At 41.6% G+C, this 17,995-nt stretch overlaps 1 protein-coding gene across 1 annotated transcript; it reads right to left on the bottom strand.

Moving 5' to 3' along the window:
• Positions 1-1,042: 1,042 nt before the first annotated feature.
• On the bottom strand, positions 1,043-17,715 carry LOC308386765 (forkhead box protein O1-A-like). Its single transcript, XM_080866527.1, has 4 exons — positions 16,890-17,715; positions 4,866-5,057; positions 3,579-4,748; positions 1,043-3,452 (listed from the first exon to the last, which is right to left on the bottom strand). The coding sequence occupies exons 1-3, from the start codon at positions 17,487-17,489 to the stop codon at positions 3,591-3,593; spliced, it is 1,950 nt and encodes a 649-aa protein (XP_080722653.1). The 5' UTR covers positions 17,490-17,715; the 3' UTR covers positions 1,043-3,452; positions 3,579-3,590.
• Positions 17,716-17,995: the final 280 nt, after the last annotated feature.

Raw genomic sequence — 17,995 nt, 5'->3', positions numbered from 1 at the left:
AAATACAAAAAAAAAGTAATACTAAATAAAATATGTACAACAGAAGTTTGCGAAATGATGTTAACACAATAAATTGGCACTTTTTTTTTACAATGTGTCTTTGGTGACATATGAAGCTGCCTGGAAGTAAGCAGCAAACACTTGGTTAAGTTTCATCAACCATTACATATTTCCAGCTATTTTAGGATTTCACTACTACCGGCCTTTTAATCGACCTCACATTCCCAAAAATATCCTTTTGATCTGAGAAAGTCATGAAAAACACATTTCACTCTTTAAATTATCCAGTACAGTTTTTACAGAAATGTTTAACGCATGGTAGAATTTACAGTGTCCATGTAATCCTGTAAAAAACTGAATATATGTTGCAGTGATTGTTACACTGATAACCTTTCCCCCCAAGAGGCCAAATAAACTTAAGAAGCATTAGTATTTAGAGGTATTTCCAAACACTAAAATTCTCTAGAATTGTTTTAATGCTGTTAAAAACTGCTTTAAAACAACATTAACATAAAATAGAACATTTGCATTGGTGGAGATCTATATATGAGCCTTCTCTTAGATTTAGATTAAGAAACTGCAGCCATCTCAATACAATACATACAGGATATTATACAAAACATATGATTCACAAAGTTCAAAATCGAGAATTAACAGATTACAATAAAGAGCAAAACATGCAGTATATAAATTTCCTATTTATAGTTTCAGGTGGGGCTACAACGATGACATAATCGATAACATCGACTTTAAAAATTCGTCGACGGTCATATTCTAGAACCACGTAAATATGTTTTTGCAACTGCAATACACTATAGGAAGCTATGGGGGCAGTGTCGCCTATATGGGCTGCCAATACGGCATTTAGTACTAACGAAGAAGAACGTAGCGCGAAAAGTAAAACAGCTGGCGTGGGGAAGAGGGGAGAAAATGCAAAAAAATGTGAAAGTTAATTGCAGACTGTGCAAAACCTTTCACGACAGCACTACTGCAGCACAAGAGCATGTCCGTCAGCACCCTGGTGCGGTGACGTTAACTCTGAACGGGTCAGTTTTAGAGAGTTACGTTAGTGCGTCGCGTTGATACCTCGTTTATGTTTATGTTAATGTTTGTGTTAGCTTGCCTGTCGGAAATTTCTCATGGAAGATGCTTGCTAAGCAAACACCATTTCAGTTGTGTTAGCTAATGAGTGAAATACGATGGTAAAAACCTTAAACTGGAGTAGCAACACTCTCCCTTTTTTCTTTAACATTAATATTAGCGTTTATTTCGAATAGTAAACCTCTTCTAGATGTTATTTTGGACTGGAAAATAAAATCTTTTTGATTTAATTTGAAGCTTTATTTGAACTTACGGAGAGACGTTTTTAGTTTGCGCATTGTTTTTTTTTTGTTTGTTTGTTTAAATACTACTAGCACTTTAATTTGTATTGCTTTATTTTTATTTACTTCATTTTTATTCTGTCCTACTGAGTAATGTTAAAAATAAATTGGATTATTATCATATTCATATGTTTTCTGTGTCATTACTTTCATTTTCTTTGGGTAGAGGCAACAGGGTGGGCAGACTTGAAGTGAAGTTGAGAGTTATTGAAATAATTGCTGACTAATCAAAAAAAATAAAATTTGCAGATTCGTCAACTACTAAAATGTAGGTCTGCAACAATTTTGGTGTAGCTCATGTTTCAAGGTCTAATCACATCTGATAGTGAGAACATATAGCTGATACTGTTTTGACAGAAGTGTATCACAACATCATTTGATTCATAAACTTGTATGTGGTGATTATGCAGAGGTATATTTTTGTGGATATACACTTTTTTCCAATACACAGCTTTTCCTCTATAATGTAATTGGTATTACTGATCAGACGATACACTACTTTATCTATTGATTATCAGTTAACTGTAATGATTTCTCCTGGTTGACAGTGTAATTGTTTTGCTGTTGATGGCTGGTTCCTAAAACACATTTCTAAATATAATCCCTAAAAGCTGAAATACTTTACTAATTTGGGTCATAATCATATACTATACTGATTACATGCTATCAAGTCCTCTTTTGAAGAATCTGGTGCTAATTTTCCAAATTGTTCTTCTAATTTCAAAAAATTGATCAAATGCCACTACTTGATAATGTAACTTATTTTCAATGTGGAAAGATTCATCTTGGTGAAGATGCCTCTTTGTCTGTCTTGCCTTCATAGTTACCCTACATGATGCTGTCTCCTTGCACCACAGGGTAGCAAGTGAAGAACTATTTTTAAATCATCTTTCAAGATCTACAAAGTAATGTGTGTTGGAAAATAGAATTATTGTGTTCCCAGTGTACCTTTTAACAAAATGCCTCTAAACAGCTTTTACACTAATCATGCTAGAGTAAAAATAAGACTGCAACCTCATTGCAACTAGAAAGGAATGGTAATTACCTGGTGATCACACAGATTTTTTTTTTACTGTTGAAAACCAATTGCAAGTACTTGTGGTAACTAAGTGGCTGCTCAGAGGTTCAGCACTCAACCTCTCGGTGCTTGCAGTTTGCCTGGTGGGAGGAAATCTGTCACCAAACAACCATTGTCGGACTCTAACTGCTATTACTCTCACGGATTGCAGAAGGTTTGCAAATAATTGTTATCTGATTTATAAATGCAGACACACTGACAACATATCATAATCAGTTTGAGTCAGTCTGCACTGATGAGACACAAATCAGTTTCTTTGCAAAAGAGGACTAAACCCAACTGGTTCTAGTCTTGTTATGTTCCTATATAACAGCAAGGTTGACAAGCACCTATGTCATTTCGCAATTAAATTGCAGCAGCTACATCACAATTTCTGTTTCAAATCTACGAGCTTCTGGCTTGACTCTGAATGTAAGTAGTTTGTGTAAAAATCTGTTTAATGTAGACAGCAACAGATTTATCACAGTTAATTACCATATTCTCGCAGACAAATTGCATGTAATTGCCAGCTTGACCTCCTCCAACCTGATAGCAAACTGACTCCATCTTATTGCCATTTACGGCTATTGGCTGCAAGTGGTTGCAGACCTGGTGCCTGTCTCTGAAGCAACAAATTCAAACTTGAACTTATTCACGCGTTCGTTGTACACAGTTGCAGTAATCTTGGTCATTCTGCAGTCATTGTTTCCCCGTGTGTGATTGTAGCACAAAGACAAATTCGTGTTACGCTGGTTCCTTCTTATGTATTATAACATACATACTTTTGAACATACATACAGTTTTTGATAGGTAGCTGAGAGCAAGTTCACAAGTAGTTCACTTATGCAGGCTTGTCTCTCTGTTTTATATTCACTGCAGTGATGGTTGCGTCTTATTTCTGCGTCAGGACATGACTGATAAACCTCTTCTGATCTGTGGATAATGATGGTGAAAGCTTCTTTGGATTCCACTCTCTGAATGAAGGTGAGCAGTAGAGTGATGTGGAGAAAAACCTGCGGGGGTGAATGAAATGGAAAATGTTCAGGGATGACAAACACTCTGAGGGTGTTTATGTTTGTTATCTGTAATAAAATGTAATATGTATAAGAAATTAAGGGCAGACTAATGATCAGTCTCACCTCTCTGCGATGCTACCCTGACACCCAGTTGTGTGTGGTCGTCTTCACCCTCTGGGAAAACCCATGAGGCCCAGCTGCTGGATCAAAATTAAAGTCCAGCCCCCCACCATCCATGAGTGTGTCATGGAGGACGGACTCCAAGTCACATTCAAACCTTTCAGTAGGCACACTGTCCAGATCACTGGGTAGGTGCTCTTGATGATGATGACTGTGTGGGTGTACAGAGTTGAGTTCTCTGTAGCTGTTGCTGCTGCCGTAGGTCACTGAGGCATCATTAGTGTGTGGAGGGAGTCCGAGGGGGAGCTGCATGCACGTCCTTGGACCAGCCATTCGAAGAGAGGGCCCTGAATGGCTAGTCAGGCGTATCATGTTACAGCTATTCAAGTCTTGTGAGGCAGCTGGACCCTGGCTATGCAGAGTATGTGGATTTACACGAGGAAGTGGGTGACTCTGAGAGGGATTCATCATTTTTACTCCATTATGACCACCCACATGGCTTTGGCTGCTATAAGTAGGTATTGGACAACTTGCCCTCCCAACTTCAGAGTGCATCATGTCCCTTCTGGTGTCTGGTTCTCCTGTCAGCAGCCCAGAAGGGAAGATATACTGGTTCTCGTAAGCCCCAAAGCTGGGCTTAGTCTCTGGAAGTGTCTGCATAGGAGCAGGGGACAGGGAGTGCATTCTCACCTGACTATACAAGCACTTCTGGTAGTCTTGCTGCTGGTGTGGGGTCAGTCCAGTGGAGTTATAGGGGCTACTCTGAAGCATGCCGGCGTTTGAGGAGCGCGGGGAGTGTGAGGAGTCAGAGCTGAGCTGGGAGGGTTTAGGAGACAGCAAGTTAAGGTTATCCAGCAGATCCATGACCTTTTCTGAGCGATGCTGGCCCATGGATCCAGACACCTCAGACAGGCTGGGCAGGGTAGAGGTTATCTTAGCACCAGCAACTCCAGGATACATTATGTGGCCATCGGACTCGCCCACATCATCCTGTTCAGAAGGGAAAGGTGAACGGCGACCACTCAGAGTACTGGCATCAGAGCTGGTACGCGTCCTAAAGGTTTTCCAGTTGTCAAAATCTTCGTTGCTATGGGAGTTTGGACTTCCAAGCCAGGTAGAGTACTGGGAACTGGGGCTGCCTGCTCCTCCTTCAAGCCCTTCCTGTAGAGCCATCTAGAGATAGTAGAACACAAGAACACTGAGTACATGTAATCTAGATTCAACAGAATTAAAAAAACAAAAAAACATTTGGCTGAAATATCTATGAAGGTTCAGTTCAGGAGCAGAGACCTTTTTCTTTGCGGCTCTTCCTCTACTCTTGACAAACTTATTGCTGTTGTCCATGGAGGTAGCTCTGCGTCGAGGTGACTTTCCATTCTTTCCTCCCTCTGGGTTCAGCATCCACCAGGAGCTTTTTCCTGTTCCCTCGTTCTGTATGCGCACAAAGCGACTGTGCAGGGACAGGTTGTGTCTGATGGAGTTCTGAATGGGAGAAAAGTGATTCATTTGTAAGTTTTCCCTCACACAAATATCATGGTCAGTTTAATAAATCAGTGCCTGTCACTGAATATGATACTGAACAAAATAAAGTATCGTCAGCAACATAACTTAAGAGACTCTTTTCTCCAGAAATACAGGACCTATTCAATGAAAGAGGGAAGCGGTGATAAATGTTGGACACAAGTGTGACAAAGATAGATGACAATTCATATTACACTATAGTATAATAGTGCAAAATTTGACCAAAGAAACATTTCTCGTTAGTTTCTTCACTCGGTCTGCTTTTTTTTTTTTTCCTTACATTTTTCCTGTTTTCTGAATACATTCTGACTTTTACGTTGTATTCATCAGTTTTTCTCATGCTTTAACTGCTTGTATTGTTTTGAAGGCCCACGAGAGAGCTTACTAGGGTGTCCATCTTTCCTCACTGCGGACTATAATCATGTTTCCTGTGATTTCCACTGACTTTAATCAGCGCAGCCCAGCAGCAGCAACAACAACACCGTTCGCTTTGGATCCAAAGTGAAAAACAACAGTGAAAAAACGAGAAAAACAACAACAAAAAACAGGGTAATTTGGAAGACACGTTACAGAAAAAAAACCATCACTGCTTAATCTTGCCTGTGCCCATCATCGAAAATTACACCTCTGAAAGAGCTCATTGAGATCACTGAGCTGCTCTCTTTTTTTGTATGTGGTCAAATTTGTCCTCGTCCAAATATGCACACACCTAAAGCCTTATTCAGTAGATTTTTAATGCCATGTTATGTATCCCAAAAAGGATGCAGTAGACTTCTCCTGTGGTAATGCTCTCAGGAAGAAAACCAGTGTTGGTCGGGAGGTCATGAAGACAGTTAGACATGGCACAGACACACTGTACAGACTGGTCTTTCTGTGACACTAATATGCAACTTGCTGAGCTTGATGGGGGGGACAATGAAAGACTAAAGTGTAACACAATACGTGCAAGTATGGAATTTCCCCCTAAACACCCATGTGAATAAGAAAGCAGCTCCCTGCAGTTATTAAACCCAGATGTTCCCAACCGCAGGATTCAGCAGGGATATACAAAGCACTGAGATAAAGATGTTCTCATCCAAAACAATAGATGGATTGTCTCAGTGTGTCTCTGACATTTTGGGGTTAAAGTTAAGCTTCTGGCAGGAATATGACTTCTAATCTATAAAACTACTCTCAGTGAAAGTATTATTTCAAAGTGGAAATTATCAAAGTAGATTCAAGGAATAAAACCAGAAAAAACTGCAAAATTGGAACAACTTTGACGCTTTTCAAGTATTATTTTTTGTGCCGTCGTCATAAGAAGGTGCTGAAAGATGAGTTCAACCTCAAACTGTAAACTGACAGAGTGAAAACAGAGAGCGGTACACAAGTTAGATTTTTTTTTTGTTTTGTTAAACAGAAACTAAGAGGAGGTCACAGAGTTCGAAGCTAAGTTGGGGAGGGCGACACTGTAGGATGTTATTGCCGGCAGTGAACTCAATGAGTGAACTCAATGAGTTCACTGTGTGCTAAACACGAGCTGCTCATACGAGCTGACGGGGACATGCAAACAGGTTGGATGGCAAAGGAAGAGCGAGGAGGAGAATCATCAGATGTGACACGCTGGGTAAGACCCGCTTCGTGAGACTCACCAAAACAGCTTCTTTGGACTGCACCCCACCACCAAAACCAGACTCCTCCCTTCTCCTCCAGTGACTTTTAAATGAGGCTTCCTGTGTCAGAGGACATCCTGCACATGTAGACTGAAGAGACCTGAGGTTGTATGGTTTCAAAATGCAATTCAATCATTGCATTTTATGCTCATTTGATTTACGACCCTTTTCTCCCCATTTTCCTTTTTTTAAATGATCTCCTGTAACTAAAGACAGGACCGGACATCTTAGCAGTGTGCTGCACAGACTCAAGCCTGCAAACCAACATTTATTTCACTAACCAAATGTGAAGTCTCGCTCACGCATGGCAGAGATCACTGTTGATATGCAAATCTCTACAGCCTTTGATTAGCACCTACTACAGATCGTGCACTGCAAGGCAGTGCTGTGGAAAGGGAAATTTTCTTCTCTGCCTTATCTTTGACAAACCTCAACTCAACTCAAAGACAACAAAAATTCCCCTTCCTTTTTAGTTCAGGAGGTGCCCCACTCAATCATTATTTCTTTGAAAGAGCCGCCTAAGGTCCAGTCTTTTTTTTTTTCTGTTGTGTTACGGCATATTTTGTAGTAGTAAAATGTGTGCTTTTGTGGTTGCAAAACATTTCATGAGAAATCTATTTTTTCCTCCGCTGACCTGCTTTGGCAACCAGGGTAGTGACGAGGTCCAGATTAAAGAGAAACTTAAGTGACATAAATGTTTAAGAGCAAAGATCCTCTTAGAGAAGTGATGCCACACAAGTCTGCAGAAGAGTATTACAAAGAAATCTGCAACATTTTCTGCTCTACACTTGAGGACATTTAGTAGTGCTGCCCCTGAAACAAACCGGTGCAGCACGGAAGAGACATTAGACAGCTTATGCAAGAAATCCTGAAATCAGGAAAGACTGAGTTGGGACAAAATCTACTTTCAGTTCGTCCTCAGAAATGGGTCATTAGGCTTCCCACATGAAAGGAGAAAACAGCACCTGCCACAACTCAGGTGAGATACCCGGTAGAACACCTGAGCTGGAGTAAGGAGAGTCATCCATCACCATCATCCATAATGCAGCATGAAATGACTCCTCCTACTGGACTTCAAAACAATCTAATTGACGCAGCTGCTGTTTCTTGTGTAGTGAAGCATGAGGCTTGCAGTAACGGTCGCAGGGTAAGTAAACAAACAGGGTTCGGTTGCAAGAACAGGTGCGGCCTCAGTGAAAGTGGCCTCAGTTGCAATTGGTCTATGCATTTTACATACAGCGCCAGCTACAACCACAGACAGGACAGAGGATCTCCCAGGAGGCTGACTGCTGGAGACCAGCTGCTTCTCAAATCAGTAACTTGGTTTTTATCTCAATGATGAAAGCTTACATGTAGTTAGTGATGGGGAGGGGGGAAGGGAGAATGACCTTGTCTTCCCATCAGTAAATTTCCCAGGCAGGAGAACGTGAGAAAATATAAATATAATTTTTTTCTTTGAAGGCTTTAAAAGTTAAAGTGTACTGTGACTTTTGATGCTAAATGTTAGCGTAGGTTTTCAACCTTTAGATATTGCAACCCTGTAGATAAGCATTTGTGTTTGTATTTGTGCCACTGCTATATTTTTTCATTATCTTTTACACAGTTAGCAGCAAAACCTATAAATGGAAAATAGTGCAGTTTTTTGCTCATCGCTGACAGTTATTCAGTCCTTCTCATTGGATTGCTTGATTTCCCAGTAAGAGAGCCAAGAGGTACTGTCCTAATCTTTGCTAACATTCGCTAACGCTAGCCACGATAAGCTGCAAAAATGCCCAGGTAAATAATGGTGCAATTTGTTGCTCACAAATTCAACTGTTTTTATATATTCAACCAAATATAAATGCTGTTAGTCACACCTGTTCAACTGCTCATTAATGCGACTGACTAAGCAGCTAATCAAATGGCCACAACTCAATGCATTTAGTGATGTCGATATGGTCAAGATGACCAGCTGAGTCTAAACTGAGCATGGGGAAGAAAGCTGATTTAAGTGATTTAGTAAAATTGTATGGCTGTTTGTACGAGACAGGCTGGTCGAAGTGATTTATAAAATGCTGCTCTGCTGGGATTTTCCCACACAACCATTTCTTGGGTTTACAGAGAATGGTCAGAGAAAGAGAAAATATTCACTGAGCAGCAGAAAAAAGGCCAGCTTGCTTTGATCTGATCGAAAGGGAATAGTAGCTCCAATGATTTTTCGCTACAATCAAGGTATGCAGAACAGCATCTCTAAATGGACAACAGTGAACCTTGAAGAAGACAGGCTATAGCAGCAGAAGACCACATCAGAAACCACTCCTTTCAGCTAAGAACAGGAGTCTGAAGCTATAGTTGTTATAGAGTAGTTATAGAGGTTGAGCAAAATTGAACAACAGAAGATTGAAAAAACATTGCCTGGTCTGATGTGTCTCAGTTTTTGGATGATTTGGTCAGAATTTAAGATAAACAACATTAAAACTTTTAAAATTTTGTATGATGGATTATGTAGAAAAAGTAGAATTGGGCTGAAAGATCTATCGCTTTATCACCTATTCAGGTTGTAAATCGTGTTTTTAAAAAACACGTAACTAAGTAATTAATTACTTTTGAAAATAAGTAATCAGTAAAGTAACTGGATTACTTTTTTGGGGAAGTAATCAGTAGGACTAGAAAGAGAGAGCATATTTCTCCTGTTTTGGCTTCCCTTCATTGGCTTCCTGTTAAATCCAGAATTGAATTCAAAATCCTGCTCCTCACATACAAGGTCTTAAATAATCAGGCCCCATCTTATCTCAATGACCTTGTAGTGCCATATCACCCTATTAGAGCACTTCGCTCTTGCTCTGCAGGCCTACTTGTTGTTCCTAGAGTATTTAAAAGTAGAATGGGAGGGAGAGTCTTCAGTTTTCAGGCCCCACTTCTGTGGAACCAGCTTCCAGTTTGGATTCGGGAGACAGACACTATCTCTACTTTTAAGATTAGGCTTAAAACTTTCCTTTTTGCTAAAGCATATAGTTAAGGCTGGACCAGGTGACCCTGAATCCTCCCTTAGTTATGCTGCAATAGACATAGGCTGCCGGGGATGCCCATGATGCATTGAGTTTTTCCTTTCCAGTCACCTTTCTCACTCACTATGTATTAACAGACCTCTCTGCATTGAATCATATCTGTTATTAACCTCTGTCTCTCTTCCACAGCATGTCTTTATCCTGTCTTCCTTCTCTCACCCCAACCGGTCGCAGCAGATGGCCGCCCCTCCCTGAGCCTGGTTCTGCCGGAGGTTTCTTCCTGTTAAAAGGGAGTTTTTCCTTCCCACTGTTGCCAAAGTGCTGCTCATAGGGGGTCATATGATTGTTGGGTTTTTTTTCTCTGTATCTATGAAGCGCCTTGAGGCGACTTATGTTGTGATTTGGCGCTATATAAATAAAATTGAATTGAATTAATTAGTTACTGATTACTTTTTTCAAGTAACTTGACCAACACTGGTTATACCAGCAGAAGCTCAGCTGTTCTCAGATAACCTACACAGTCACAAGACAGCAATCCACTGGAGCACCTTTGAATTGTGGTAAGATGGGAGTGTCGCATTATGGATGTGCAGCAATTGTGTGATGCTGACATGTCAATATGAACCAAAATCTCTAAAGAAATGTTTTCAACAGCTTGTTAAATCTATTCTATAAAAAGCTTGAAGGCAAAAGGGAGGGGATCAGCATAAGGTGTACCTCGTGTTTTTGTCTTTTTAAGGCATACATTTCAACATTTTACTGACCTCAGTGATAGATTCCGCTGCACTCAAACAAAGTGCTTGTGCTGTGTCTGCCAAAAGGTTTTCAAACAAAGTTGTAGAGAATGAGGAAACTGGAAGAACAATTGTCTATTAATCAAGATCACATTAGCAGGGAAATTAGGAAGTGTGCTAATCTATGTAGCTGCCAGTGACTACAAAGAGCTCAGCAAAGCCATTTTACTGCTGTCAAACTTAATTTCAAAGCAGGATTTTAGGTAATACAGGCTAAAAGGTTAAGTTACTGGAAAATGTATTTGATACTGCTTGACTTCATGAGCATGGCCAACACCCTGCTTCTTTAATTTACATTAAAATCCAGACTTGACTAAATCGGAGTGATTTTCTGCTAACATGTAACTACCACTACAAAGCAGTTATCTGGTAGAAATAAGAGAATAGGAAAAACGAGCACTTGCAGAGATTACGGTCTTCCTGTGCTGCCTTCCTGTGCACCCCTCCCCCTTTCTCTTATGACCTATGATGCACAAAGCTGTGAGCATAGGGCCTGGGTTTGCTTTAACAAGGCGGCAAAAAGGTGAGAAAGCCTGCAGAAGAAGAAGAGCATGCGAGCCTGGTGCAGAGAGTGCAACTCTTTACAGCTCCACATACAGTATGCAGACTACTTAATTAACAGTGAGCATCAAAGGAAGTGACCTGTTTCTGCAATGGCATCATGAAGACGAATGGAGAGATCTGCAATTCAATAATTTAAGCACAAACACTGCACTTCAATCATATTTGAATATTCAGAAATAACAAGACTATCTCAGCCAATTATTGTGAATGAACCGCATTCTTTGCACACTTCATCGGGTGAAAAGGTCACCTTTTAAAAAAAATGTATTTCTGTCATCCTCTGACCCCGTCTTTTGTATTTTGCATAATGGATTAGAGGCCAAGTACATTTTGTGAACATAATATATTTGGAGCTGATTATTATCCTGCACAAGCTGGAGGACAATGCAAAGATCCACATGCCACAGATTCCAGCGGCTCACACATGTAGACAGCAGACAGTACACAGGCCTCAGCCCCCAGCAAACCAGTCAGCTGATTGCTCCCCTCCTTCCCTTAAGCTATGGCCGTTCCTCTTTGAAAGCCCCTGCCTCAAGCCTCCTTTTCTTCATGGGGTTACTTGAAGCTTTTAGTGGGCCTCTTAAGTTTGAGGCAGACATCCCTTTTTAACCTTGTGATCCCGAGACAAATAGCTGGCAGTTACTCTTTTTTTCTCTCTCTTGCTTCTTTTAATAGTTGCTACCAGTTTTCAGGTCAGTGTCCTTAACAAAGTTCACAAGGCAACAATGAAACAAAGGTTGATTAATAAATTAGATGATCCATTAGCATCTAATGCAGTGAATGCTCCTTGTTGTGATTGTGTTTGTTTTCGTGCAGCCCACATAGAGTCATGTGAAAAAGAAAGTAAAACTAAGTACACCCCACAAACATTAGTAGATTGTGGAACCAGCTTTGGCAGCAATAACTGGAAGTAAAAATTTCTGTATGACTTTGTCAGTCTTCTCACCTCACTGTGGAGAATTTCTGGCTCACTCTTCTTTACAGTGTTGCTTCAGTTCTTTCAGGTTTGCGGTCATTTGTTTATGCACAGCACTATTAATATCTCACCACAGAATGTTAGTCAGGTTGAGGTCTGGACTTTAACTGGGACATTACAACATCTTGATTCTTACCTTTTTTTCTTTAGTCACTCTATTGTAGATTTGCCGCTGTGCTTGGGATCATAGTACTGTTTCAGAACCCACTGTCAGACAGACACCCTCACGTTTGACCTCAGAATACTTGGTATACAGAGAACTTTGTGGTCAACTTCATGACTACAATGTGCCTAGGCACCGTGGCTGCAAAACTAGTCCAAATCATCACCCCTCCACCACCGTGCTTGACAGTTCGTATGAGGTGTTTGTGCTGGTATGCTGTGTTTGGTTTTTGCCACATGTGGTACTGCATTATGGCCAAACATGTCCACTTTGGTCTCCTCTGTCCTAAGGACTTTATTCCAAAAGTCTTGTGGTTTAATCAGATGCAACTTTGCAAAACTAAGGTATGTTGCTATTTTCATTTTACAGAGAAGAGGCTTTTTCTGTCGAGAGTTTTAACATTTAACATTCTAACTGAGGCCTGTAGAGTCTGAGATGTAGCTCTGGGTTTTGAGCAATTTCTCTGAGCATTGCACAGTCTGATCTTGGTGTGAATTTGCTGGGACGTCCACTCCTGACATGCTATAAACACCTGAATGCAAATAGCAAACTGTCAGAGCAACTGCTTTTACAGAAGTGCTCACAGTTGCTGATGCTCAGTTAGTCAAATTCACTGATTATCAGAACCTGGCTGCTACTTTTCCTCCTGATTCCTATGAAAGCAGTATTGGGTTGTTTTAAGCAGCAGGTGAAAGTTTCTACTCAGTTTCACTTACAAAGGATGTTGTTTGCAGTTCCAGGTTTCATATCTCAGTGTTTAGCAACATTTTAATCTTTAATGTTTGTATATGAAGAAATAATATTTGGGGCCATCAGGGATGTTTTTTCTTAACTGCAGAACTGTGAATGCCCGCTGACCACAGCATTTCCATCCAATAGTTCAATAAACATTTCACTCAAAACCACAAATGTAAACCTCCTGTTATCACTCACAGAGTCAAATCTCTCATAGCAACCCATCCAGTAGATTCTGTCGTGGACAAAACCAACCAATGTTTGTTCTGGATGAAAATTTCCATTTCTTTTTGTTTTAATCTCTACAATAAATGTAAAAAGGTTTTACTACACAGACATTTTTGTGGCCTTACTATGTGATCCACTAATGGAGAATATTACAAACTTGGTTAAAAACTGAAGCCAGTGGGGAAGAGATTTAAATTTATAATGTCTAAAAAAATGTCTTAAATTAACGTGGCTCTAGCTTTTCATTCAGGACAGTTCTAGTCACAGAAGCTGGAAAAAGGAGATCCACTACTCAAACTGGGAAACAAATCGAACAAATCTTGTTATAGCACTCAAGCAAGTGTATGGGTCACCGCAAAACCTGCCAAGAACTTTGGTTTGGGTTTTGCCATCACTCCAGTCCCGCTATTGGCTCTTATCGGCTGTAAGTTGAGGGACGATGACCTTTACCACTGTGCCATTTGGCTCATCCTGAAACCTTCAGTCTTGTTTGTCACTGGTTTCCAGAATGGTCATATGCATACATCAGGCGTGAGACAGGCAAATCAACACATTGCAGATCTGTAGGCTTGGTGACCTTTTGACCCCTGCGCTAGATAACATAGTGCGATAAACCTCTTCACAGGAGACAGTCACTAGACTCAACTCTGCAGGCTATCACCAAAGCAACCCAACGAAATATTCTTTCATTTGCAGGGCAATGTTTTCAAAAACTTCAAAAAACGGAGGGGGGGAAACGCTTTTTTGTAATCAACATGTTTTTGGGTGACACCTCGGAACTTCAGCGGCAGTTAAACTCAAGAGCGTCACTTCCTGTTCCATTATCTAATGTCACAGTTCATTGAGAAAAACAGTGGCACTGCCAGTAAAACGCTAAAAGTACGTTGCAAGCTGTTCACTGCTACTCACAGACCCACCAGTATCCCAGGGGAAACCAGTCCTCCCCGAGTTAACGGAGGGGCCCTCTGTTGTCCCAAAGGCATCATGATCACTGAGCTGCCACACAATATTTAGAGGGGAAACCAAAAGAATCTCCATGACATACAGTAGACAGAAAGCTGCTGAGGCAGTGCCTTTCCCCTTGCCCTGCGCTCCACCTATCTATACTTTTTTAGGTGTACTGCTACAATCAAGCGCAATGCCCTCCACCCACTATTAGATCCCTGGCTTATCTTTGTGCATCACTACAGCAAGAGACGAAACTGCTTTGTTAATAAAAATGTCAAAAAGCACAATCATAACAAGTAGACCAGCAATTACGTTTTTAAGTGGCACAAATGTTGAAATGATATAAAAGTGATTTTGCATAGACTTGGATTCACACAAATGCTGTGTATATGATCTCTTATTGATTCATCCTCTTTTTTCCCCCCTGCCCTGACCCTCATGTTTTGCAGGGTGGGGATGTTAACACATGGCACTGTTTTCCATCCACCGGGCAGGAAATGCATCATAGTTCATTGTGGGGGAACCGCCGTGTTTTTTTAACAGGAAAGTGTAAAAATAACTATAAGCCAGCAGTTCCAAGGCCTGGTGGGCATGCCAGCATTCAGGAATGGCGAGGCTGAAGCAAAGATGTGTTGATTATACGTAAAATATGTGAATGATCATGAGCTTTTGCTCTTGATAGAGAACTGAGAAGCGTTCGCTGCCTCGCTGAAGGGTAACAGAACCTTTCTCTTTGTTCTTTCTCTTTATCTCTATGACTAAGGAAGGGAAAGACATTCTTCATAAAGACAAAGTGCACCAATACAATTATTTATCTCCCGAATTTGTGTCTTAAAGACCCCCCCCCCCCCCCCCCAAACAAAAAAAGCAAAGGCCTTTAGTAAAAGAAATCTCAAGGTCCTATTGAACAAGCACAAACCCTGTGAGCAGAAACCCAAAGAGAGAGAGAGAGAGCAGAAGAAAGAGATAGGATGAAGAGCAGCGATCCCTTTCTCCAGGCCGTAGCATCCGCTAAGGAAACTCTAGAAGACAGGGACACAAAGATATGAGCACACAACTCAGGAATGGAGGATGTTTGACGTAGTTCCCAGCATCCCCTTCTGCCAGTCCCTTCCCCTCGAAAACACTCCCCAGCACTGATTGAGCTGTTTATGTAGCTTCCAGTTATTTCAAACAAAAACAGGCCGATTCGTCAGTGCCTGTACATTCAAGAGTGTGCAGATTTTTAAAAGAAGTAGGTTTAACAAAGTCTGTATATATAATAATCTGTGACAAAGCTTTTCAAGTAGGGTGGTGGTGGGGGGTTAAAACAATGGGAGCTATATATGACTGAGGTTTCCCAAAGGCATTTCCTGACAACTTTCAAATCACCTCTCAAGAGAATGCAGGGGGTTACAGAAAAGGCTGCGACACTGAAAACTCAAGCAGAATACGTTTTGTTGGGCGTGTGCGGGCTTTAATTGGCGTCTTCTGTTGGTCCACCTTTGGCTTTGTCTGCGGGCTTCTGTCCATCACGAGTGGAGTGACATCCTCACTGGCCGGATCAGCATGTTTGTGCAGGCATTAGGCAAATGTTTTCACAGCTCGTCCCCTGTACTTAATATTTCCAGGTCTGCACATTCAAATTGCAGTTTTCAGGGAGGTAGCAGGGTTTCCATGACTGTGGAAATGCTGCGCAAGTCAATGTGTTTTGTGATAATACAGGTTGGCTCCCACATAGGTGTGTTTGCGGGTGGGGGTGGGGGAATCCACAGAGCATACCTACACATCTTTATCCTCAGTCAAAACCCAATTTCACATCGCTCAGTCAGGTGTTTTTCTCAAACAAACCTGAAGTTTGTTTCTGCTTTATATAGAGAAAAGCAGTCTTGGTGGCATCTATGGGATGTTTACAGTCAGACCAGCTGGTTTGTCCTCTGCTGCTTTAGAGCTGCATGTGTCCTCAGTGACAAAGCAGAGAGGCATGTGCTACCACTGACAGAGGAAACCACTCCAAAACTTCAAAGGTTACTCAGAAGCCAGAAATCAGCAGCCCCTCTAAAAGCTAACCACCATCGGACAGGTTTGAAATCCCACCATGGTGTTAAAAGAGAAAAGGAATGGGTTACTCCTGTTATTACTTAACTGCTAATAAATCCTGAATTAAAAGTTATAATCATATTTAAAAAATGTGATGGGTTGCTTTGCATAGCACAAATGTGAGTGCTGAGTGAATATACTAAACCAAATGCGTTGCACTATGTGCACACAGTGAAAGTGAATACTGTCACTTTCCTGAAGCAAACCAAGTTTTCTAGATAAAATAAAATCACAGGTTTAAGAATTTAAGGTGTAAATATCCTGCCACGACGTCTCTAAATGCGAGTGAAACAGGGCTGGTTTTTTTTTTTTTTTTAACTACAAAGGCAATTAATTGCACATCAAACCTTTGCATTTCCTGCTCAGCAGATTGTGCAAAACGCCTTACAGTGGCAATCGGTGCAATAAGACGCTAATGAGGATGTGGCCTTGATATGTTTTGTGCAAGTTTCCACTGTCTGCATATAAAGTCTAGCACGTTCAAATGTCACTCCCTAACTTTTCTTGGTATCATGATTTTGTCCAGCTTTGCTGCTGGCGGCTCTTTTTTCATTGGTGCTGCTTGCTGTGCTGTGGTGGTAAAGATGGTTACAGCGCATATATGCATCTCAGCTCACGCGCACACATCCTACTGACAGCGAATGTTCACGTGCACGCACACACTCACCTTCCAGCCCGCGGAGCTGGTGCTGTCTCCTTTGTCTTTGAAGTAAGGCACGCTCTTAACCATCCAGTCGTAAATCTGAGAAAGGGTCAGCCGCTTCTCAGGTGAGCTGTCTATGGCTTTGGTGATCAGGTCTGCGTAGGACATGTTCCCCCAGGCGTTTCGCCGGGACGAGCTGCTCTTCCTTTGCCCGGGTCCACCCAAAGGTGGGACCCCAGGATTTGGCACCTGTTGCTGGGACGACAGCTGTGGACCCGGGACCTGGTGCTGCTGTTGGAGCTGATGATGATGGTGTTGATGATGATGTTGGTGGGGGTAATGATGCACACAGTTGCTATCCCGGCACTGAAAAGCATTGCAAAGCGGCTTCTGCTCTGAGTATTCTTTATAGTCCTCCTCCACCAGGTCGAGGTTTCTGATGAACTCGGCGTTTGCTGCTGGCTCCTGCTGCACAGACGGTGCTGGGGAGGATGTGTTGGAGCTGGCCGGGTCGATGAGCTCCGGCCGGGGCAGCGGCCAGGTGCAGGACCGCGGGCGAGAGAGAGGCTCGAAGTCCGGGTCTATATCGCCCGCCTGCGGCTGTTGTGGCAGTAACTCAGCCATGTCAGGGTAACACCGATCCTCTGTCACATAGATGTTCACTTAAAAAGAATTCGCCAAATTGTTAGTAAAAAATATAAAACGGTGACATAAACATCGAGAGGCTAATAATGAGTCATCAAGACCGAAAACAAACCCTAAAAGAGAAAGAGTCGTTTGTAATGTAAAATAAAGAGATATCTAAAACTGAAGTTCACACCATACTGTGTCAGTTAGCAGCAACTCTCAAGTCTGCCGCTCTAACAAGTGGTAGACAGTACCACACTCCGGTGCTGCCTTCACGGCTTACTCACAGGCTCCATCCTCCGAGCTTTGCAACTTGAAGGTGCGTTCAAGTGCTGTCCTGTTGACAAATCACGCCAAATGGACCCTCAAATTTGCAAATCCACATCAAGGGTGATTTAACTGCCTATTTGATGCTACAGTTAATAGTTTGGGCACACTTTCTCATAGCATCGTATCTATGTATTTGTTGGTGCACTTGAGTTTAAAATCTTATTCCACGATTT

This window comes from Rhamphochromis sp. 'chilingali', assembly GCF_963969265.1.
Source record: "Rhamphochromis sp. 'chilingali' genome assembly, chromosome: 19".
NCBI lineage: Eukaryota > Metazoa > Chordata > Actinopteri > Cichliformes > Cichlidae > Rhamphochromis > Rhamphochromis sp. 'chilingali'.
The sequence above is the reverse complement of the archived record's forward strand: the minus strand, read 5'-3'. Positions and strand labels throughout refer to the sequence as shown.

What these genes read in the sequence shown, in the direction of transcription:
- LOC308386765 (XM_080866527.1), bottom strand. Translation starts at nt 17,489, where the DNA reads ATGGCTGAGTTACTGCCACAACAGCCGCAGGCGGGCGATATAGACCCG. An exon ending in CCAGCTCCGCGGGCTGGAAG is followed by an intron (nt 5,058 to 16,889) that starts GTGAGTGTGTGC and finishes TCTCCCATTCAG; the next exon opens with AACTCCATCAGACACAACCT. An exon ending in GAAGAGCCGCAAAGAAAAAG is followed by an intron (nt 4,749 to 4,865) that starts GTCTCTGCTCCT and finishes TACTATCTCTAG; the next exon opens with ATGGCTCTACAGGAAGGGCT.